Genomic DNA, 23365 nt, shown 5'->3' with positions numbered 1-23365 from the left:
AATGACAAACACATTCTTCAATCCCTTCTGTCCTCTCTATCTCATTGTCCCTTCAGTCCTCTCTTTTTCATTGTCCCTTCTGTCCTCTCTCACACACACACACCACATTTTCCCCCCTTCCCCAACACACTTGTAGATATTAGACTATAACTGCGCCTTCCTGTTTTATACTGATTCTAAACTGTTTATTCTATTCTACTGAGTCATTTACTTTATGTTTGTATTCTATTCTTATCTTTGATCATTTCTTATTGTTGTTGCATTGTAGAGAAGCTTCAAGTAAGCACACACACACACACCACACACACACACACACACACACACACACACACACACACACACACACACACACACACAGATATATGTGTAGAGCTGTGACACCCGAGAGCCTGTGACCGTAGCAACAATGGGATGCTGGTGACAAAAGCCACTGGAGGGACAGGAAGGAGAGAGGGAGAGAGAGAGAGAGGGAGAGAGGAGAAAGAAAAGAGAGGGACACTGGAGGGAGAGATCGAGATGGAGAGGTAGGGAGTGGTAGGGAATTAGAGGGAGAGAGAGGGAGAGAGGGAGAGAGAGGAGGGAGAGAGAGGAGAGAGAAGGAGAGGTGAGAGGAGAGAGGGGAGAGAGAAGAGGGAGAGATGAGGGAGAGAGGAGCGAGAGGAGAGAGAAAGAGAGGGTCAGGAGAGACAGGAGAGAGTGAGAGGGGAGGGGGAGAGAGAGAGAAGGAGCGAGAGAGGAAGAGGAGAGAGGGAGAGAGGAGGGAGAGATAGGAGGGAGAGAGAGGAGGGACAGAGAGATTGGAGGGAGAGAGAGAGGGAGAAGACATAGAGAGTGAGAGAGAGAGACAGGACTAGGTGTGTAAAGCTCTCATCCACAGAGGAGTCAGAGAACCTTCTTCTCTCTTGTCTTTTTCTTTTTAATGTTCTGTTATCCTGGTGGAGGAGCAGCTAACGAGGTGCTATGAAAGGACACACAAGGCTCTCTCTTTGAACAGAGGCCCTGTGTCATGTTACTGTGGCCCCAGGGGTTTTAGGGCCCATACCAAGGCCTAGTCTCTCTCAGAGCAGCAAAGCCTTTTTAGGTGGTGAGTTGGTGGGAAAAGCGGCCAAGCTAATGTTTATCATATGACCTAATCAGAGACAGGGTCAGGTTCACAGACCGGAGGGTGGGGTGGGGGTGGGGGGGCAGCCTGGGAACTAATAGATTCAGGTGTGTGTGTGTGTGTGTGTGTTTTATTAGCTCTCTCTTGTCTCTCTGGCTGCGGCTGTGGATAACAGACAATAAGGAACTATTTCATCAACTTGAGAGTACCAGTCTAAGGGGTGCAACCTGGATCAATACAACTGGAGAGTAATGGGGGGGTGGTAAGAAGCAATCTGGATCAATACAACTGGAGAGTACTGGGGGGGTGGAAAGAAGCAATCTGGATAAATACAACTGCAGAGTACCAGGGGGGTGGAAGGAAGCAATCTGGATCAATACAACTGGAGTACCAGGGGGGTGGAAGGAAGCAATCTGGATCAATACAACTGGAGAGTACCAGGGGGGTGGAAGGAAGGCGCAGGAAAGTCAGGCTACAGGGGTAGAGCGGACGGAAAGTAGACGAAATGTAAGGAGAGTCGAGGGAAGGAGGGAAGAAACAACAAATAGCGGAAACTATTTTAAAAGAGCGGTGTGATTTGAGCTTTAGACAGACAATATAAGGGAGGGGGTGAAATAATGACCCTCCCTTCCCCCTCTCTTCCCTCTGTCTCTATTTCCATCTCTCCAATATCTAATTTCTTTGAAGCTGGATTGATTGTGGGACAGCTGTGCTACCTCTCCTTCCTGTGGTTAGTCAGGCTACAGAGCTGAGTAGGGTGTCTGAGATTAGGTTAGTCAGGCTACAGAGCTGAGTAAAGTGTCTGAGATTAGGTTAGTCAGGCTACAGAGCTGAGTAGGGTGTCTGAGGTTAATCAGGCTACAGAGCTGAGTAGGGTGTCTGAGGTTAGTCAGGCTACAGAGCTGAGTAGGGTGTCTGAGATTAGGTTAGTCAGTCTACAGAGCTGAGTAGGGTGTCTGAGATTAGGTTAGTCAGGCTACAGAGCTGAGTAGGGTGTCTGAGGTTAGTCAGGCTACAGAGCTGAGTAGGGTGTCTGAGATTAGGTTAGTCAGTCTACAGAGCTGAGTAGGGTGTCTGAGATTAGGTTAGTCAGGCTACAGAGCTGAGTAGGGTGTCTGAGATTAGGTTAGTCAGGCTACAGAGCTGAGTAGGGTGTCTGAGATTAGGATAGTCAGGCTACACAGAGACAGACAGACAGAGATAATCTTTTTCCACAACTTTTTCCACATTTTGATACGTTACAGCCTTATTCTAAAATTGATTCAATAAAAAATGTTCCTCATCAAACTACACACAATACCCCATAATGACACAGCGAAAACAGGTTCAGATATTTTTTGAACTTTATTTTTTTTAAAGACAGAAATACACTATTTGCATACGAATTCAGACCTTTTGCTTTGAGACTCCAAATTGAGCTCAGGTGCATCCTGTTTCCATCAATCATCCTTGAGATGTTTCTACAACTTGACTGGAGTCCACCTGTTGTCAATTCAGTTGATTGGACATGATGTGGAAAGGAACACACCTGTTTATAAAAGGTACTACAGTAGACAGTGCTTGTCAAAGAAAAAAAACAAGCCATGAGGTCGAAGGAATTGTCCGTAGAGCTCCGAGACAGGATTGTATCGAGGCACAAATCTTTGGATGGGTACCAAAAAAGGTCTGCATCATTGAAGGTCCCCAAGAACATAGTGGCCTCCATAATTCTTAAATGGGAGAAGTTTGGAACCACCCAGACTCTTCCTAGAGCTGGCCGCCCGGCCAAACTGAGCAATCGGGGGAGAAGGGCCTTAGTCAGGGAGGGGACCAAGAACCCGATGGTCAATCTGACAAAGCTCCAGAGTTCCTCTTTTGAGCTGGGAGAACCTTCCAGAAGGACAACCATCTCTGCTGCACTCCACCAATCAGGCCTTTATGGTAGAGTGGCCAGACGGAAGCCACTCCTCAGTAAAAGGCACATGACATCCCGCTTGGAGTTTGCCAAACATCACCTAAAGACTCTCAGACCATGAGAAACAAGATTCTCTGGTGTGATGAAACCAATATTTAACTATTTGGCCTGAATGCCAAGTGTCAAGTAAGGAGGAAACCAGGCACCATCCCTACGGTGAAGAATGGTGGTGGCAGCATCGTGCTGTGGGGATGTTTTTCAGCAGCAGGAAATGGGAGACGAGTCAGGATCGGGGGAAAGATCAACATAGCAAAGAACAAAGAGACCCTTAATAATAACCTGCTCCAGAGCGCTCAGGACCTCAGACTGGGGTGAAGATTTACCTTCCAACAGGACATCAAACCTAAGCACACAGCCAAGACAATGCAGAAGAGGCTTCGGGACAAGTCTCAGAATATCCTTGAGTGGCCCAGTTTAAGGCCGGACTTTAAACATATCTAACATCTCTGGAGAAGCTTCCCTTCTAACCTGACAGAGCTTGAAATAATCGGTAGAGAAGAATGGGAGAAACTCCCCAAATACAGGTGTGCCAAGCTTGTAGCGTCATACCCAACAAAGTACTGAGTAAAGGTCTGAGTACTTATTTTAAAACCTCTTAAATAAGGATCGTACCCATTTTTCAATTTCAGCCTAAAATGACAAATCTAACTGCCTTTAGTTAAGGACCTGAAGCAAGCATATGTATATTCTTGATACTATTTGAAAGGAAACACTTTGACGTTTGTGGAAATGTGAAATGAATGTAGGAGAATATAACACATTAGATCTGTTAAAAGATAATACAAACAAATGCATGCGTTTTATTTTTATTTATTTTTACAATTATTATCTTTGAAATTCAAGGGAAAGGCCTTACTTTCAGATAGGAGTCTAGGTGTAATTTAGATTTTGGCCACCAGGTGGCATCAGTGTGTGTGTGCAAAGTTTCAGACTGATCCAGTGAAGAATTACATCACAGCACAATATTTTGTATCAAGTCTGCCAGGAGTTTGTCCAATGTGCCGAATTGGACATTAGATACATTTAAGTACATAACTATAGAGAACATACAAAAATGATATGGTAATAAAAAATATATGTTTACACACTCCCAGGAGTGTCATACATGATCGATCATTAAATTATACATTAACTTTCAAACATATAGATGAAAGGGCTAGGTGGGTTTGGCGCCAGAAACAGCAGTGGGGTAAAACTGTAGACACCAGTTCCTACATTTGAACATAAAAATGGATTATATCAAACAAAACAATGCTACATTTTATCTCTGGGACCCCCAGGATGACAAATCAGAGCAAGATTACTGAATGTAAGTACGTTATTTACCTTCAGAGGTGAATGTATCAAACCAGTTGCCGTGACAAAAGTTTGTTGTTGTGCACTCTCCTCAAAGAATAGAATGGTATTTTTTCACTGTAAAAGCTACTGTTAATTGGACACCGCAGTTAGATTAACAATAATTTAAGCCTTCTGCCCATATAAGACATGTCTATGTCTAGGAAAGTTGGCTATTGTATACAACGTCACTCTAGTCACATTAGCGTACGTTAGCAACAACCGTCCCGATTTAGGGAAACCCATCCCATAGAGGTTATTAATGTGATGTTTTTTACATATTTATTTATACATTTGCAAAACAGTTACACAAATCTGTTTATGCTTTGTCATTGTGGGGTATTGTGTGTAGATTAATGGGGGGGGGGGGGGGGGGGGGGGGAAATGTAATGTCTCCTGTCTAGCTACCAAGGGATTTACCACGGCTCATCTAGACTTCTGGAATGTCTCCTGTCTAGCAACCAAGGGACTTACCCTGGCTCATCTAGACAAACACACTGAAATTGAAAAAAACGAAAATGTCTAGGCCAGCTAAATAAATGGTTAGGGTTAGGCCAGCTAATCAAATGGTTAGGGTTAGGCCAGCTAAAGAAAGGGAAACCAGAGCCAGAGTAAGAGGGTGACGCAGAGCATTATGGGATATATTATGCTCTGTTTTTCAAGGGGCTTGTGCTGTGTTTCTGTGGAGGTATCCTGTCTGGCTCTCATGTCTGTGGAGAGGCCTTAGAGTTTCACCTACGACCCCAACCTGCTAAATGGCAGCCAGCGCTCCGAGGCATTCATACGCCCTGGTCGGGGGGTTGTCGGGGGGAAAGGGGGACGTTGGGTGAGGGTTGAGACGGAGGGGAAGGGGGAGGGTGGGGCAGAGAAGGTGGGGTCGAGAGGCAGGGCGTTGAATGGTGGAATTTAGTGGACTTACACTCTTAGAAAATAAAATGCTATCTAGAAACACATTTTTCAAGTGTTCTACGTTTCTTTCGCCTCTACCTTATCTTGGTTGTCCTGCAGTGCAGTCTGGTGGTGTGCTATGTTTAGATGTCAGGGGTTAGGACTAACTTGTCTTGGTTGTCCTGTAGTGCAGACTGGTGGTGTGCTTTGGTTAGATGTCAGGGGTTAGGACTAACTTGACTTGGTTGTCCTGCAGTGCTGCCTGTCGATGAGCTAGCTGTCTCTTGAGGTGAACCAGGGAGGTTTAAGATTGGGTTAACACAGTAACAAACAGGTAAAACAGGTAAATGTACCTTGTCTTGGCTGTCCTGAAGTGCTTGCTGTAGATGGGCTACCTGTCGATTGAGGTGCACAAGAGAGATTTCTTCTTTAAACACTTGACAGTTCAGCTTCATCTTATCCAGAAGACGAACCTCTGATCGCCTGTAAGGTAAAGATAACATAAACTCAGCAAAAAAAGAAACGTCCTCTCACTGTCAACTGCATTTATTTTCAGCAAACTTAACATGTGTAAATATTTGTATGAACATAGCAAGATTCAACAACTGAGACATAAACTGAACAAGTTCCACAGACATGTGACTAACAGAAATTGAATAATGTGTCCCTGAACAAAGTAACACTCAGTATCTGGTGTGGCCACCAGCTGCATTAAGTACTGCAGTGCATCTACTCCTCATGGACTGCGCCAGATTTGCTAGTTCTTGCTGTGAGATGTTACTCCACTCTTCCACCAAGGCACCTGCAAGTTCCCGGACATTTCTGGGGGGGAATGGCCCTAGCCCTCACCCTCCAATCCAACAGGTCCCAGACGTGCTCAATGGGATTGAGATCCGGGCTCTTCGCTGGCCATGGCAGAAGACTGACAATCCTGTCTTGCAGGAAATCATGCACAGAACGAGCAGTATGGCTGTTGGCATTGTCATGCTGGAGGGTCATGTCAGGATGAGTCTGCAGGAAGGGTACCTTCCCTGTAATGCACAGCGTTGAGATTGCCTGCAATGACAACAAGCTCAGTCTGATGATGCTGTGACACTCTGCCCCAGACCATGACGGACCCTCCACCTCCAAATCGATCCCAGAGTACAGGCCTTGGTGTAACGCTCATTCCTTCAACAATAAACACGAATCCGACCATCACCCCTGGTGAGACAATACCATGACTCATCAGTGAAGAGCTCTTTCTGCCAGTCTTGTCTTGTCCAGCGACGGAGGATTTGTGCCCATAGGCGACGTTGTTGCCGTTGATGTCTGATGAGGACCTGCCTTACAACAGGCCTACAAGCCGTCAGTCCAGCCTCTCTCAGCCTATTGCGGACAGTCTGAGCACTGATGGAGGGATTGTGCTTTCTTGTGTACCAGGTAGTTACAGGGAGCAAATAACATTTATGATAGCAAATTTCAATTTACAAAAAACCCCGACGTTTTCGTCTTTTGAGCTCCTAGTCATGAAACCTATGCAGCCTACTCAATCACTTTTTATAGCTACTGTTTACAGGCCTCCTGGGCCGTATACAGCGTTCCTCACTGAGTTCCCTGAATTCCTATCAGACCTTGTAGTCATGGCAGATAATATTCACATTTTTGGTGACTTTAATATTCACATGGAAAGTTCCACTTTCGGAGCCATCATCGACTCAGTGGGTTTTGTCCAACATGTCTCCGGACCTACTCACTGCCACAGTCATACTCTGGACCTAGTTTGGTCCCGTGGAATAAATGTTGTGGATCTTAATGTTTTTCCTCATAATCCTGGACTATCGGACCACCATTTTATTATGTTTGCAATCACAACAAATAATCTGCACAGACCCCAACCAAGGATCATCAAAAGTCATGCTATAAATTCTTGGACAACTCAAATATTCCTAGATGCCCTTCAAGAATCCCTCCGCCTACCCAAGGAAGTCAGAGTACAAAAATCAGTTAACCACCTAACTGAGGAACTCAATTTAACCTTGCGCAATACCTAAGATGCACTCTTAAAAACAAAAAAAAAACATTTGTCACAGGAAACTAGCTCCCTGGTATACAGATAATTCACGAGCTCTGAAGGAAGCTTCCAGGAAATTGGAACGGAAATGGCGCTACACCAAACTGGAAGTCTTCCGACTAGCTTGGAAAGACAGTACCATGCAGTATCGAAGAGCCCTCACTGCTGCTCCATCATCCTATTTTTACAACTTAATTGAGGAAAATAAGAACAATTCAAAATTCACAAGCACTTTCTGTTCTTAATTTTTTTGAAACAAGTAATTTTTTTAATTTCACTTCACCAATTTAGACTTTTGTGTATGTCCATTACATGAAATCCAAATAAAATCCATTTAAATAACAGGTTGTAATTCAACAAAATCAGGAAAACGCCTAGAGGGGTGAATACTTTTGCAAGTCACTGTAGTTACAGTGAGAATTCAAGTAAAGGAATGTTTACCAGGTAGTTACAGGGAGACAATCACATAACATAGACACAGGAGGAAATATGCTTTATGTTAATAACTGTACTTGTAAATTCAGGGGTAGTCCCTAAACGTCAGTAGAGCTCATCTCCCTGCTACTGTCAGTTCAACACCTTAACTGTTGCACAAATAGGTCCACACTCTTTGAGAAGGTTACTAGCTGTTGCATTAACTTGGCTACAATGGGCTTCTAATTCACACTTATTGTGCAAGTGCACAAATTATTTCAAAAGCATTAAGTATGTACGCATGAGCGAGTGAGGAAGTGAGCGAGTTGATTTGAAATATGAGAAAGTGTTAAGATGGGTTGTTTCAACTGCTTTCACACCACGTGTTGTGAATGTCACCATGAATATTTATTTATTTTAACCTTTATTTAACTAGGCAAGTCAGTTATGAACAAATTCTTCTTTACAATGATGGCCTACCCTGGCCAAACCCTAACCTGGACAATGCCGGGCCAATTGTGCCAGAGACCAATATGACACAACTTAATTGTTACTGTGATCCAATGTGATCTCACATAAAAGTTACATTTTCTTTGGCTCATTGCATTATGGGAACAATAGTTTTGTTATGAACATACTTGTTCCTGTGAGAGGCTGTGTCTCTCATGGACTCTCGAAGGCTCTGTAGACCGTGTCTCTTGTCCCTGAGCAGTCCCAGAGCCAGCCCAAGGCGCTGCTCCAGCTCTGGGGATCTCAACCCCGACGCATCCACCTCCCCATCCATTCTCTTCAGCTCTGAACAGAACGCTACCAGGCCGTGGTGTATCTCCTGCACCTAGGGTCAACATTAGGTTCAACAATGAATTAAAGGTCCCTAGATGCTATGCTATTATATGCTAGCAGTAGGTTACCAGGCCGTGGTGGATCTCCAGACCATGGGGTCAACATGAGGAGTCAACAAACAAGACAAAGAAGAAGAAGACAATGACAAGACAATTACCGGGATGATGGAGAATACTCTACTTTATTTCACCTGCAGGATGACGTTCTGTAGAGAGTCCACCTGTTCATTGAGTTCACATATCTTTTCCTCTTTACCTGGCTGGCTGACCACCTGTACCTGGCGGGTTTGATTGACTGGGCCGTTGCCAAGGGACCCGTTGAAAGTAGGTGCTGGGGATTGGGGCTGGACAACACTTTTAGGTTTCTCCTGGTGGGTTTTAAAACAAAAAGACAATTAGTTCACGACACAAAGTCTTTTACACAAGCCACAACAGTCTACCTAGCAGTATCTAGTGCCAGACAGAACAGCAGTAGATCAGTAGTCTCTAGTGTCAGACAGAACAGCAGTAGATCAGTAGTCTCTAGTGTCAGACAGAACAGAACAGCAGTAGATCAGTAGTCAATAGTATCAGACAGAACAGCAGTAGATCAGTAGTCTCTAGTGTCAGACAGAACAGCAGTAGATAAGTAGTCTCTAGTATCAGACAGAACAGTACAGCAGTAGATCAGTAGTCTCTAGTGTCAGACGGGACAGCAGTACATCAGTAGTCTCTAGTGTCAGACAGGACAGCAGTACATCAGTAGTCTCTAGTGTCAGACAGGACAGCAGTACATTAGTAGTCTCTAGTGTCAGACAGGACAGCAGTACATAAACTAAGTTTCAGCCTATTCCTGGAAACATTGAACCACTGTAGTTTACATCAATTATAATTTCTAAAGTGGAAGTTGGAAAAGTTATATTTGAGCGTTTCAGTGAATGGTTAGTGAGGGAGGCCCTGCTCTCTCGCTTCCCCAGTTGTTTAGTTCATTTTCATTCCAATCTCCTTTGCATTAGCGTAGCCTCTCCTGTAGCCTGTCAACTATGTGTCTGTCTATCCCTGTTCTCTCCTCTCTGCACAGGCCACACAAACGCTTCACACCGCATGGCCGCTGCCACTCTAACCTGGTGGTCCCAGCGCGCACGACCCAGGTGGAGTTCCAGGTCTCCGGCAGCCTCTGGAACTGCCGGTCTGCGGCCAACAAGGCAGAGTTCATCTCAGCCTATGCTACCCTCCAGTCCCTCGACTTCTTGGCGCTGACGGAAACATGGATTACCACAGAAAACACTGCTACTCCTACTGCTCTCTCCTCGTCTGACCACATGTTCTCGCATATCCCGAGAGCATCTGGTCAGTGGGGTGGTGGCACTGGAATCCTCATCTCTCCCAAGTGGACATTTTCTCTTTCTCCCCTGACCCATCTGTCTATCTCCTCCTTTGAATTCAATGCTGCCACAGTCACTAGCCCATTCAAGCTTAACACCCTTATCATTTATCGCCCTCCAGGTTCCCTTGGAGAGTTCATCAATGAGCTTGACGCCTTGATAAGTTCCTTTCCTGAGGATGGCTCACCCCTCACAATTCTGGGTGACTTTAACCTCCCTACGTCTACCTTTGACTCATTTCTCTCTGCCTCCTTCTTTCCACTCCTCTCCTCTTTTGACCTCACCCTCTCACCGTCCCCCCCTACTCACAAGGCAGGCAATACGCTTGACCTCATCTTTACTAGATGCTGTTCTTCTACTAATCTCACTGCAACTCCCCTCCAAGTCTCCGACCACTACCTTGTATCCTTTTCCCTCTCGCTCTCCTCCAACACTACTCACTCTGCCCCTACTCAGATGGTATTGCACCGTCACAACCTTCGCTCTCTCTCTCCTGCTACTCTCTCCTCTTCCATCCTATCATCTCTTCCCTCTGCTCATTCCTTCTCCAACCAATCTCCTGATTCTGCCTCCTCAACCCTCCTCTCCTCCCTTTCTGCATTCTTTGACTCTCTATGTCCCCTATCCTCCCGGCCGGCTCGGTCCTCCCCTCCTGCTCTGTGGCTTGACGACTCATTGCGAGCTCACAGAACAGGGCTCCGGGCAGCCAAGTGGAAATGAAGGAAAACTAGCCTCCCTGCGGACCTGGCGTCTTTTCACTCCCTCCTCTCCACATTTTCTTCCTCTGTTTCTGCTGCTAAAGCCACTTTCTACCACTCTAAATTCCAAGCATCTGCCTCTAACCCTAGGAAGCTCTTTGCCACCTTCTCCTCCCTCCTGAATCCTCCTCTCCCCCCGCCCCCTCCTCCCTCTCTGCGGATGACTTTGTCAACCATTTTGAAAAGAAGGTTGACGACATCCGATCCTCGTTTGTTAAGTCAAACGACACCGCTGGTCCTGCTCACATTGCCCTACCCTATGCTTTGACCTCTTTCTCCCCTCTCTCTCCAGATGAAATCTTGCGACTTGTGACGGCCGGCCGCCCAACAACCTGCCCGCTTGACCCTATCCCCTCCTCTCTTCTCCAGACCATTTCCAGAGACCTTCTCCCTTACCTCACCTCGCTCATCAACTCATCCTTGACCGCTGGCTACGTCCCTTCCGTCTTCAAGAGAGCGAGAGATGCACCCCTTCTCAAAAAACCTACACTCGAGCCCTCTGATGTCAACAAATACAGACCAGTATCCCTTCTTTCTTTTCTCTCCAAAACTCTTGAGCGTGCCGTCCTTGGCCAGCTCTCTTGCTATCTCTCTCAGAATGACCTTCTTGATCCAAATCAGTCAGGTTTCAAGACTGGTCATTCAACTGAGACTGCTCTTCTCTGTGTCATGGAGGCTCTCCGCACTGCTAAAGCTAACTCTCTCTCCTCTGCTCTCATCCTTCTAGACCTATCTGCTGCCGTTGATACTGTGAACCATCAGATCCTCCTCTCCACCGTCTCCGAGTTGGGCATCTCCGGCGCGGCTCACTCTTGGATTACGTCCTACCTGACAGGTCGCTCCTACCAGGTGAGGTGGCGAGAATCCATCTCCGCACCACGTGCTCTCACCACTGGTGTCCCCCAGGGCTCAGTTCTAGGCCCTCTCCTATTCTCACTATACACCAAGTCACTTGGCTCTGTCATATCCTCACATGGTCTCTCCTATCATTGCTACGCAGATGACACACAATTAATCTTCTCCTTTCCCCCTTCTGATAACCAGGTGGCGAATCGCAACTCTGCATGTCTGGCAGACGAGTTGTGGATGACGGATCACCACCTCATGCTGAACCTCGGCAAGACGGATCTGCTCTTCCTCCCGGGGAAGGACTGCCCGTTCCATGATCTTGCCATCATGGTTGACAACTCCATTGTGTCCTCCTCCCAGAGTGTTAAGAGCCTTGGCGTGACCCTGGACAACACCCTGTCGTTCTCCGGCAACATCAAGGCGGTGACCCGATCCTGTAGGTTCATGCTCTACAACATTCGCAGAGTACGACCCTGCCTCACACAGGAAGCGGCGCAGGTCCTAATCCAGGCACTTGTCATCTCCCATCTGGATTACTTCATCTCGCTGTTGGCGGGGCTCTCTGCCTGTGCCATTAAACCCCTACAACTCATCCAGAATACCGCAGCCCGTCTGGTGTTCAACCTTCCCAAGTTCTCTCACGTCACCCCGCTCCTCCGCACACTCCACTGGCTTCCAGTTGAAGCTCGCGTCTGCTACAAGACCATGGTGCTTGCCTACGGAGCTGTGAGGGGAACGGCACCTCCGTACCTTCAGTCTCTGATCAGTCCCTACACCCAAAGAAGGGCACTGCGTTCATCCACCTCTGGCCTGCTCGCCTCCCTACCTCTGCGGAAGCACAGTTCCCGCTCAGCCCAGTCAAAACTGTTCGCTGCTCTGGCACCCCAATGTTGGACAAGCTCCCTCACGACGCCAGGACAGCGGAGTCAATCACCACCTTCCGGAGACACCAGAAATCCCACCTCTTTAAGGAATACCTGGGATAGGATTAAGTAATCCTTCTAACTCTCCCCCTACCCTTCCCCCAAAAAAGATATAGATGTACTATTGTAAAGTGGTTGTTCCACTGGATATCATAAGGTGAATGAACCAATTTGTAAGTCACTCTGGATAAGAACGTCTGCTAAATGACGTAAATGTAAAATGTAAATGTACGTCAGTAGTCTCTAGTGTCAGACAGTACAGCAGTATATCAGTAGTCTCTAGTGTCAGACAGAACAGTACAGCAGTATATCAGTAGTCTCTAGTGTCAGACAGTACAGCAGTACATCAGTAGTCTCTAGTGTCAGACAGTACAGCAGTACATCAGTAGTCTCTAGTGTCAGACAGTACAGCAGTACATCAGTAGTCTCTAGTGTGAGACAGGACAGCATTACATCAGTAGTCTCTAGTGTCAGACAGTACAGACAGCAGTAGATCAGTAGTCTCTAGTGTGAGACAGGACAGCAGTAGATCAGTAGTCTCTAGTGTCAGACAGGACAGCAGTACATCATTAGTCTCTAGTGTCAGACAGGACAGCAGTAGATCAGTGGTCTCTAGTGTGAGACAGGACAGCAATAGATCAGTAGTCTCTAGTGTCAGACAGGACAGCAGCACATCAGTAGTCTCTAGTGTCAGACAGGACAGCAGTAGATCAGTATTCTGAATGACACTAGAGACTACTGTTCTAATGCTGTCCTGTCTGACACTAGAGACTACTGTTCTAATGCTGCCCTGTCTGACACTAGAGACTACTGTCTGTGACTTCAACAACACTGTTCTGTTTGGCACTAGATCGTACTGTCTGTGACTTCAACAACACTGTTCTGTCTGACACTAGATCGCACTGTCTGACTTCAACAACACTGTTCTGTTTGGCACTAGATCGTACTGTCTGTGACTTCAACAACACTGTTCTGTTTGGCACTAGATCTTACTGTCTGTGACTTCAACAACACTGTTCTGTTTGGCACTCGATCGTACTGTCTGACTTCAACAACACTGTTCTGTTTGGCACTAGATCGTACTGTCTGTGACTTCAACAACACTGTTCTGTTTGGCACTAGATCGTACTGTCTGTGACTTCAACAACACTGTCCTGTCTGACACTAGATCGTACTGTCTGTGACTTCAACAACACTGTTCTGTTTGGCACTAGATCGTACTGTCTGTGACTTCAACAACACTGTTCTGCTTGATACTAGATCGTTCTGTCTGTGACTTCAACAACACTGTTCTCTTTGGCACTAGATCGTACTGTCTGTGACTTCAACAACACTGTTCTGTTTGATACTAGAACAGGTTGTCTGTGACTAGTACGACTGTACATTGTAAGTGGCAATGGTATGCAAGTCTTACCTTTTTGCACAGGTACAACTCTAGATATTTGTTCTCTGAGCTTGCCAAGTCAACTATCTGTTGGTCTGATGACAGCTCCTCTGAAGAAGCTTCAAAGCACAGACATAAACATAATTTATTGTCTCCTGTCAATGATATGGCCATTAAATGATATAGTATGTCACAACCCTACTAAAAGCAGTAGACTGGTCCCAGATCGGTTTGTGCTGTCTTGTCATCTCCTATATTCGTTGTCAATGTTTGACGTGGCAATGACTAGGAGTTAGCACAAACAGATCTGGACCAGGCTTGCGTAACCCTCTGCCTTTACTACAAGTACAGAACAAACAGATCTGGACCAGGCTTGCGTAACCCTCTGCCTTTACTACAAGTACAGAACAAACAGATCTGGACCAGGCTTGCGTAACCCTCTGCCTTTACTACAAGTACAGAACAAACAGATCTGGGACCAGTCTAGTGTAAACCTATACTACAAGACCTGAAGAGGTCTTTGCCTACAGCCAGTCAGTCAGCCAGTCAGTCAGTCAGTCAGTCAGTCAGTTAGCCAGCCAGTCAGCCAGTCAGTGTTAGCCAGCCAGTCAGTCTCAGCCAGTCAGTCAGCCAGCCAGTCAGTCAGTCTCAGCCAGTCAGTCAGTCTCAGCCTTGTCAGCCAGTCAGTCTCAGCTAGTCAGCCAGCCAATTAGCCAGTCAGTCTCAACCAGTCAGCCAGTCAGCCAGCCAGCCTGTCCATCTCATCCTGTGAGCCAGTCATTCAGCCCGTCAGTCTTAGCCATTCAGCCTGTGAGCCAGTCAGTCAGCCAGTCAGTCAGCCAGTCAGTCAGCCAGTCAGTCAGCCATTCAGTCAGTCAGCCATTCAGCCTCAGCCAGTCAGTCTCAGCCTTGTCAGCCAGTCAGCCAGTCAGTCTCAGCTAGTCAGCCAGCCATTTAGCCAGTCAGTCTCAACCAGTCAGCCAGTCAGCCAGCCAGCCTGTCCATCTCAGCCTGTGAGCCAGTCATTCAGCCCGTCAGTCTTAGCCATTCAGCCTGTGAGCCAGTCAGTCAGCCAGTCAGTCAGCCAGTCAGTCATTCAGCCATTCAGCCAGTCAGTCAGCCAGCCAGTCAGTCAGCCAGTCAGTCAGCCAGCCGTCAGCCATTCAGCCAGTCAGCCAGTCAGTCAGTCAGTCAGCCAGCCAGCCAGCCATTCAGCCAGCCAGCCAGCCAGTCAGTCCATCTTTCATACTATGAGTGGTTAACACAGACCTGGTTTGTCTGTGAGGCTGAAGAGTTCCTTGTCCTCTGTCATTCCTAGCATCCTTAGACAGGACTCCATCACCTTCCCCACCGTGGTCTCTCTGGGGGTCCGCAGGTGGACTATCTGCACTGACGCTGAATCACACACCATGACATTATGATCAGGGGCAGTCCATATGGAATCACTAGCTAGTTGTATGTGCAAGTTATAGTGCCAGTAAAATCACCAGTCCTGAGATACATAGAAGTAATGCACACATTGATTCTTAACAGATTTAATATCAAGAAACCATGTATGGTGATCTCCATCAGCAGAGAGGTCCTCTGGTTCATAGGGTTAGGGCTTTTGCATCTATTACAGGGAGAAAATAAAAATACTCACTCAGGTCATACTGACAGTATAGAACAGAACAGAATATAGAACAGAATAGAATATAGAATAGAATAGAATATAGAACAGAATAGAATAGAATATAGAACAGAACAGAATAGAATATAGAACAGAATAGAATATAGAACAGAAAATAGAATAGAATAGAATATAGAACAGAATAGAATATAGAACAGAATAGAATATAGAACAGAATATAGAACAGAATAGAATATAATACAGAACAGAACTGAATATAGAACAGAATAGAATAGAATAGAATATAGAGCAGAATAGAATATAGAACAGAATATAATATAAATGTAACGCCCTGGCCATAGAGAGGGGTTTTTGTTCTTTATTTTGGTTAGGCCAGGGTTTTACATTGGGTGGGCGTTCTATGTTCTTTTTCTAGGTTTTTGTATTTCTTTGTTTTGGGCTGTGTGTGGCTCCCAATCAGGCACAGCTGAAGTTCGTTGTTGTTGATTGGGAGTCACACATAAGGAGCAGGTGTTTCCTTTGGGTTTTGTGGGGGATTGTTTCTGTTTAGTGTTTTGCACCTGACAGGACTGTTTGGCTGTCGGTTTCCTTGTTTTGGTTTTGTATAGTGTTCTTGCCGTAATTAAATACAAAGATGAACACTAACTCCGCTGCGTATTGGTCCACTTTCTCAGACGATGACTTCTCTGTTTTGTCTGAGGACGAAGACAGCCGTTACAATAAAACAGAACAGAATATAGAACAGAATAGAATAGAATATAGAACAGAATAGAATATAGAACAGAATAGAATATAGAATAGAATATAGACCAGAATAGAGTATAGAACAGAACAGAATAGAATATAGAACAGAATAGAATATAGAACAGAACAGAATATAGAACAGAACATAATAGAATAGAATATAGAACAGAATTGAATTTAGAAAAGAACAGAATATAATATAGAACTGAATAGAATAGAGCAGAATAGAATATAGAACTGAATAGAATAGAATATAGAACAGAATAGAATATAAAACAGAATATAGAATAGAATAGAATATAGAACAGAACAGAATATAGAACAGAACAGAATAGAATATAGAACAGAATACAATATAGAAAAGAATAGAATATAGAACAGAATTGAATATAGAACAGAATTGAATATAGAACAGAACAGAATAGAATAGAATATAGAACAGAATATAGACCGTAATAGAATGATGGGTCAGTACTGAGAATAGCTAAGCATACATACCTGAATTTAAAGGATTTCTTTTGATTCATGTTAAGGCAGCTTACACGCTGGGAGGACTTTGATTGGCTCATGGTCACCAATGCTGCTGTGAATTTCTGTATGTTGTTAGGACCAAAGGTTTCTACGAGGACAGAAAACAGCTAGCTACTTGAAGGAGGATTGGCGGAGTAACATTGAAAAGTGCTTTGATAATCTGGAAAAAGACTATATAAATCCAATCAATTATTATTTTTATTACTTATGAATGCCGTACATGTTGAGATGACACATTCAACAATAAAGGGAAAGATGTGATTGATTGATGGGTTGGTTGACTGATCGGCAGATAGATTGATAGATAGATGGATCGTCTGATTGATTAACCCCCCCAAAAAGTGTCACATACACTGGATAGCTGCAGTGTAATGTGTTGTTTTACAGGGTCAGCAATAGTAGTATGATAAGTGTTGTTTTACAGGGTCAGCCATAGTAGTATGATAGGTGCAGTGTAATGTGTTGTTTTACAGGGTCAGTCATAGTAGTATGATAGGTGTTGTTTTACAGGGTCAGCCATAGTAGTATGATAGGTGTTGTTTTACAGGGTCAGCCATAGTAGTATGATAGGTGTTGTTGTACAGGGTCAGCCATAGTAGTATGATAGGTGCAGTGTAATGTGTTGTTGTACAGGGTCAGCCATAGCAGTATGATAGGTGTTGTTTTACAGGGTCAGCCATAGTAATATGATAGGTGTTGTTTTACAGGGTCAGCCATAGTAGTATGATAGGTGCAGTGTAATGTGTTGTTTTACAGGGTCAGCCATAGTAGTATGATAGGTGTTATTTTACAGGGTCAGTCATAGTAGTTCGATAGGTGCAGTGTAATGTGTTGTTTTACAGGGTCAGCCATAGTAGTATGATAGGTGTTGTTTTACAGGGTCAGCCATAGTAGTACGATAGGTGCAGTGTAATGTGTTGTTTTACAGGGTCAGCCATAGTAGTATGATTGGTGTTGTTGTACAATGTCAGCCATATTAGTATGATAGGTGTTGTTTTACAGGGTCAGCCATAGTAGTATGATAGGTGCAGTGTAATGTGTTGTTTTACAGGGTCAGCCGTAGTAGTATGATAAGTGTTGTTTTACAGGGTCAGCCACAGTAATATGATAGGTGTTGTTGTACAGGGTCAGCCATAGTAGTATGTTAGGTGTTGTTTTACAGGGTCAGCCATAGTAATATGATAGGTGTTGTTTTACAGGGTCAGTCATAGTAGTATGATAGGTGTTGTTTTACAGGGTCAGTCGTAGTAGTATGATAGGTGCAGTGTAATGTGTTGTTTTACAGGGTCAGCCATAGTAGTACAGAACCCATGGAGCAAATTAAGTTTAAGTGCCTTGCTCAAGGGCACATCAGCAGATGTTTCACCTTGTCGGCTCAGGTATTTGAACCAGCCACCTTTCGGTTACTGGCCCATTGATCTAAACGCTTGGCTACCTTCTACCCGGGGTTAGAAGTGATGACAGATTGATTGATCGATTGATCGGCTGATTAATTGATCATACCCAACAAGGAGTCCAGTTTCCGTGAGGTGGTGCTGGGTGGGTGTAGCTCTCTGTATACAGCTGATAGGAGCTGCTCTCTCTCCTCCAGACTGGAGATGTGAAGGACCTCCAGGGTAGTCAGGTCTATTGAGGCTATATCAGTTCCACACAGCTCTGCCTCTGTCAGGGGTCAAGGGTCAGGAACAGACAGAGATCAGAGATCAGCCCCCATGGAACCCCCCAAACAGCCCTCATAGAACCCCAAACCTGTCCCAATGGAAACCCAAAACAGTCCCAAACAAATCTTCAGCTCCCTCAAATATGGAACCCACAACAGACCACATAGAACTGAGAAAACAGTCAGAATGAAACCTTGCATGACCATTTACAAGTTAATACTTTTACAATGACATCTTCCATACATTTTCAAAAAGATCTAGAACCTGTAGAGAAAAATCATTAATTCAACATACATACATTTCCTAAAAAGGATGTAATTATGGTCTGAGAAAAAAGTGAATCTATGTTGTAGAAAAATATGTTTTAAGATAAGCAAATTGGCAAAGTCAGCATGGAATGTTTTGGGAAGATAAAAGAACAAGAGATTATGCAATAGAGATGGGAGAGGAGAGGGATGGGAGGATAGGGGAGAAGAGAGAGGAGGAGGAGGAGGAGGAGAGAGGAGGAAGAGGAGAGAGAGGAGGAGGGAGGAGGAGGAGGAGAGAGGAGGAGAGATGAGGAGGAAGAGGAGAGAGAGGGGGAGGAGGAGGAGAGAGAGGGGGAGGAGGAGGAAGAGGAGAGAGAGGAGAGGGATGGGAGGATAGGGGAGAAGACAGAGAAGGAGGAGAGAGAGGAGGAGGGGGAGGAAGAGGAGAGAGAGGAGGGGAGGGGGATGGGAGGAGAGAGGAGGAGAGAGACGAGGAGGGAGGAGGAGAGAGAGGAGAAGGGGGAGGAAGAGGAGAGAGGAGGAGGAGGGGAGGAGGAGAGAGAGAGAGAGGAGGAGGAGGGGGAGGAAGAGGAGAGAGAGGAGGAGGGGGAGGAGGAGGAGAGAGGAGAGGAGGAGGGGGAGGAGGAGAGAGAGGAGGAGAGTAGGAGGGGGAGGAAGAGGAGAGAGTGGAGGAGGGGGAGGAAGAGGAGAGAGAGGAGGAGGGGGAGGAGGAGAGAGGAGGAGGGGAGGGGAGGAGGAGAGAGAGGAGGAGGGGGAGGAGGAGAGAGAGAGGAGGAGGAGAGAGAGGAGGAGAGGAGAGAGAGGAGGAGGGTGAGGAAGAGGAGAGGGATGGGAGGATAGGGAAGAAGAGAGAGGAGGATGTGGAGGAGGGGGAGAATGAGGCAAATTGGCAAAGTCAGCATGGAATGTTTTGGGAAGATAAAAGAACAAGAGATTATGCAATAGAGATGGGAGAGGAGAGGGATGGGAGGATAGGGGAGAAGAGAGAGGAGGAGGAGGAGGAGGAGAGAGGAGGAAGAGGAGAGAGAGGAGGAGGGGGGAGGAGGAGGAGGAGAGAGGAGGAGAGATGAGGAGGAAGAGGAGAGAGAGGGGGAGGAGGAGGAGAGAGAGGAGGGGGAGGAAGAGGAAAGAGAGGAGAGGGATGGGAGGATAGGGGAGAAGACAGAGAAGGAGGAGAGAGAGGAGGAGGGGGAGGAAGAGGAGAGAGAGGAGGGGAGGGGGATGGGAGGAGAGAGGAGGAGAGAGACGAGGAGGGAGGAGGAGAGAGAGGAGAAGGGGGAGGAAGAGGAGAGAGAGGAGGAGGGGAGGAGGAGAGAGAGAGAGAGAGGAGGAGGGGGAGGAAGAGGAGAGAGAGGAGGAGGGAGAGGAGGAGGAGAGAGGAGAGGAGGAGGGGGAGGAAGAGAGAGAGGAGAGTAGGAGGGGGAGGAAGAGGAGAGAGTGGAGGAGGGGGAGGAAGAGGAGAGAGAGGAGGAGGGGGAGGAGGAGAGAGGAGGAGGGGAGGAGGAGAGAGAGGAGAGAGAGGAGGAGGAGAGAGAGGAGGAGGAGAGAGAGGAGGAGGGGAGGAAGAGGAGAGAGAGGAGGAGGGTGAGGAAGAGGAGAGGGATGGGAGGATAGGGAAGAAGAGAGAGGAGGATGTGGAGGAGGGGGAGAATGAGGATGGGGAGGAAGAGGAGAGAGTGGAGGAGTGGGAGGAGGAGAGAGAGGAGGAGGGGGAGGAAGAGGAGAGAGAGGAGGAGGGGGAGGAGGAGAGAGGAGGAGGGGGAGGAAGAGGAGAGAGTGAAGGAGGAGGAGGAGGAGAGAGGAGAGAGGAGGAGGGAGGAGGAGGAGAGAGAGGATTTTTTTTAAGAATAGACAACCTGCACACTGTTGAATATTAATTTAGCTTTAGTCTTAGTCTTAGCCCATGTGAAAAAAGTAGTACAAAAACACAATAATGAATTATATACAGATATAACATAATAATTTGTGTGTGTGTGTGTGTGTGTGTGTTACCTCTGATGTAAGTAAGGCATTTGTGCAGGCCGATGCTGCTGAACCATTGGCAGACTTCTTCAGTGTTGAACTCTCCAAGAGGTTTAGCTCCCTGTCTGTCTGAGTCCTGTGCCACACACACACACACACACGAACATAAAGGTCAATTTTTTAATCAATTTCCTATTTCATAATGATGTGTAGTATGTCTGTGTTCTAATGTACAATCCTATAAATTACGTTGTTACCTTGCAGTTCGTCTACCGATCTACACAACCTTCACTAGGAGGGCGTTATTAATGTTTGTTCAGACGAGGGATCCAAGGTCAATACAGAGCCTCCTTTGATAGAATAGGGAAAATACCAATTTTTTAATGTGTTCTCTGACATTAAAATTGATTGTGATTTGGCCTGCAGTGGAACACCTGTTTCCAGCAGCAGACTTGGCCAGGCATATAATCTTAGTTGAAGTGTGTGTGTGTGTGTGTGTGTGTGTGTGTGTGTGTGTGTGTGTGTGTGTGTGTGTGTGTGTGTGTGTGTGTGTGTGTGTGTGTGTGTGTGTGTGTGTGTGTGTGAGTGTAAGTGTGAGTGTGCGAGCGTGTGCGTGTATGCGTGAGTGTGTGTGTGTGATCATAGGAGTTGAAGTGTGTGGTTTTGGCACCTTGGTGATATAATTTCTCCTACAGTCCAATATAATGGTGCAGCGTTTAGGAAATGGACAACTATTACTTCATCATTTTACACGATCGGCAATTTTTTCTTTATCGTATTTCAGCCACTTTATCCCTAAGCACATACAGAAACAGTACTCCTTGTCCTCCTCTGAGGAGCCTCCACTGATGTACAAATTGATATATAATATTTTACATTATGTGCAGAAGGTGATTGAGAAAAATAATGGGTGAGTTGCTATTATGCTGTAGGTCGTCATGAATGCAAAGACGTGAGCGTAACTGCAATTTATCAATTTTGATTCCTGAAAACGTTTTTGAACACCGACTCATGAAAGGGTTTTTCTTAATTTTTAAAAACATATTTTTTACTGTTTTCTACATTGTAGACTAATAGTGAAGATATCAAAACTATGAAATAACACATATGGAATCATGTAGTAACCAAAAAAAGTGTTAAACAAATCAAAATATATGTTATATTTGAGATTCTTCAAAGTATTTGATATTTTATTAGGATCCCCAGTAGCAACTGCTACTCTTCCACACAAAACATGAAACATGACATGATACAGAACATCAATAGACAAGAATAGCTCAAGTACAGAACTACATAAATAAATGTTAAAGGCACACGTAGCCTACATATCAATGCATACACATCTAGCAAACTATCTAGATCAAATAAGGGAGAGGCGTTGTGCCATGAGATGCTACTTTACCTGTTTTTTGAAACCAGGTTTGCTGTTTATTTGAGCAATAGGAGATGGAAGGAAGTTCCATGCAATAAGGGCTCTATGTAATACTGTACGCTTTCTTGAATTTGTTCTGGATTTGGGGACTATGAAAAGACCCCTGGTGGCATGTCTGGTGGGATAAGTGTGTGTGTCAGAGCTGTGTGTAAATTGACTATGCAAACTATTTGGGATTTTCAACACAATAATGTTTCTTCTAAAAAGAAGAAGTGATACAGTCAGTCTCTCCTCAACTCTTAGCCAAGAGAGACTGGCATGCGTAGTATTTATATCAGCCCTCTGATTACAATGAAGAGCAAAACATGCCGCTCTGTTCTGGACCAGCTGCAGCTTTCCTTGCAGAACTGGACCACACGACTGAACAATAATCAAGACTAGACAAAACTAGAGCCAGCAGAACTTGCTTTTTGGAGTGTGGTGTCAAAAAAGCAGAGTATCTCTTTATTACGGACATACCTCTCCCCATTTTTACAACCATTGAATCTATATGTTTTGACCATGACAGTTTACAATCTAAGGTAATGCCAAGTAATGTAGTCTCCTCAACTTGTTCAACAGCCACACCATTCATTACTAGATTTGGCTGAGGTCTAGAACAAGGAATGATTTGTACCAAATACAGTGCTCTTAGATTTCGAGATGTTCAGGACCAGTTTATTACTGGCCACCCAGTGCAACTCTTTGTTAAGGGTTTCAGTGACTGTGGTTGCTGATGCGTATATGGTTGAATCATCAGCAAACATGGCATTCATGCTTTGCTGAATGCCAGTGACAGGTCATTGGTAAAAATCGAAAAGAGTAGAGGGCCTAGAGAGCTGCCCTGCGGTACACCACACTTTAAATGTTTGACCTTAGAGAAGCTTCCATTAAAGAAAACCCTTTGAGCACTGTTAGATAGATAGCTCTGAATCCACAATATAGCAGAGGTTGAAAAGCCATAACACATTCGTTTTTTTCAAAAACAGGTTATGGTTAATAATATCAAACGCTGCACTGAAATCTAACAATACAGCTCCCACAATCTTATTATTATCAATTTATTTTGACCAATCATCAGTCATTTGTGTCAGTGCAGTACATGTTGAGTGCCCTTCTCTATAAGCATGATGAAAGTCTGTTGTTAATTTGTTTACAGAGAAATAGCATTATATTTGGTCATACACTATTTTTTCCAACAGTTTGCAGCAAGCTTAAAGGTCTGCTCTTAGAACCAGTAAAGGCCAGTTTACCACTCTTTGGTAGTAGAATTACTTTGGCTTCCCTCCAG

At 45.3% G+C, this 23365-nt stretch overlaps 1 protein-coding gene across 1 annotated transcript in view; it reads right to left on the bottom strand.

The window, feature by feature from the left end:
• The window catches only part of LOC106591840 (uncharacterized), a 31989-nt gene extending 11188 nt beyond the window's left edge, over positions 1-20801 (bottom strand). Inside the window, exons 1-8 of the mRNA XM_082965726.1 lie at positions 20694-20801; positions 18275-18433; positions 15417-16859; positions 15136-15261; positions 13897-13985; positions 8780-8956; positions 8385-8581; positions 5633-5762 (exon numbers count right to left, since the gene is read on the bottom strand). Coding sequence (XP_082821852.1) covers positions 5633-5762; positions 8385-8581; positions 8780-8956; positions 13897-13985; positions 15136-15261; positions 15417-15459 — 762 coding nt within the window. The 5' untranslated portion in view covers positions 15460-16859; positions 18275-18433; positions 20694-20801. The remainder of the gene's footprint in view (positions 1-5632; positions 5763-8384; positions 8582-8779; positions 8957-13896; positions 13986-15135; positions 15262-15416; positions 16860-18274; positions 18434-20693) is intronic.
• Positions 20802-23365: the final 2564 nt, after the last annotated feature.

This window comes from Salmo salar, chromosome 19, assembly GCF_965601325.2.
Source record: "Salmo salar chromosome 19, fSalSal1, whole genome shotgun sequence".
Classification (NCBI taxonomy): domain Eukaryota; kingdom Metazoa; phylum Chordata; class Actinopteri; order Salmoniformes; family Salmonidae; genus Salmo; species Salmo salar.
The sequence above is the reverse complement of the archived record's forward strand: the minus strand, read 5'-3'. Positions and strand labels throughout refer to the sequence as shown.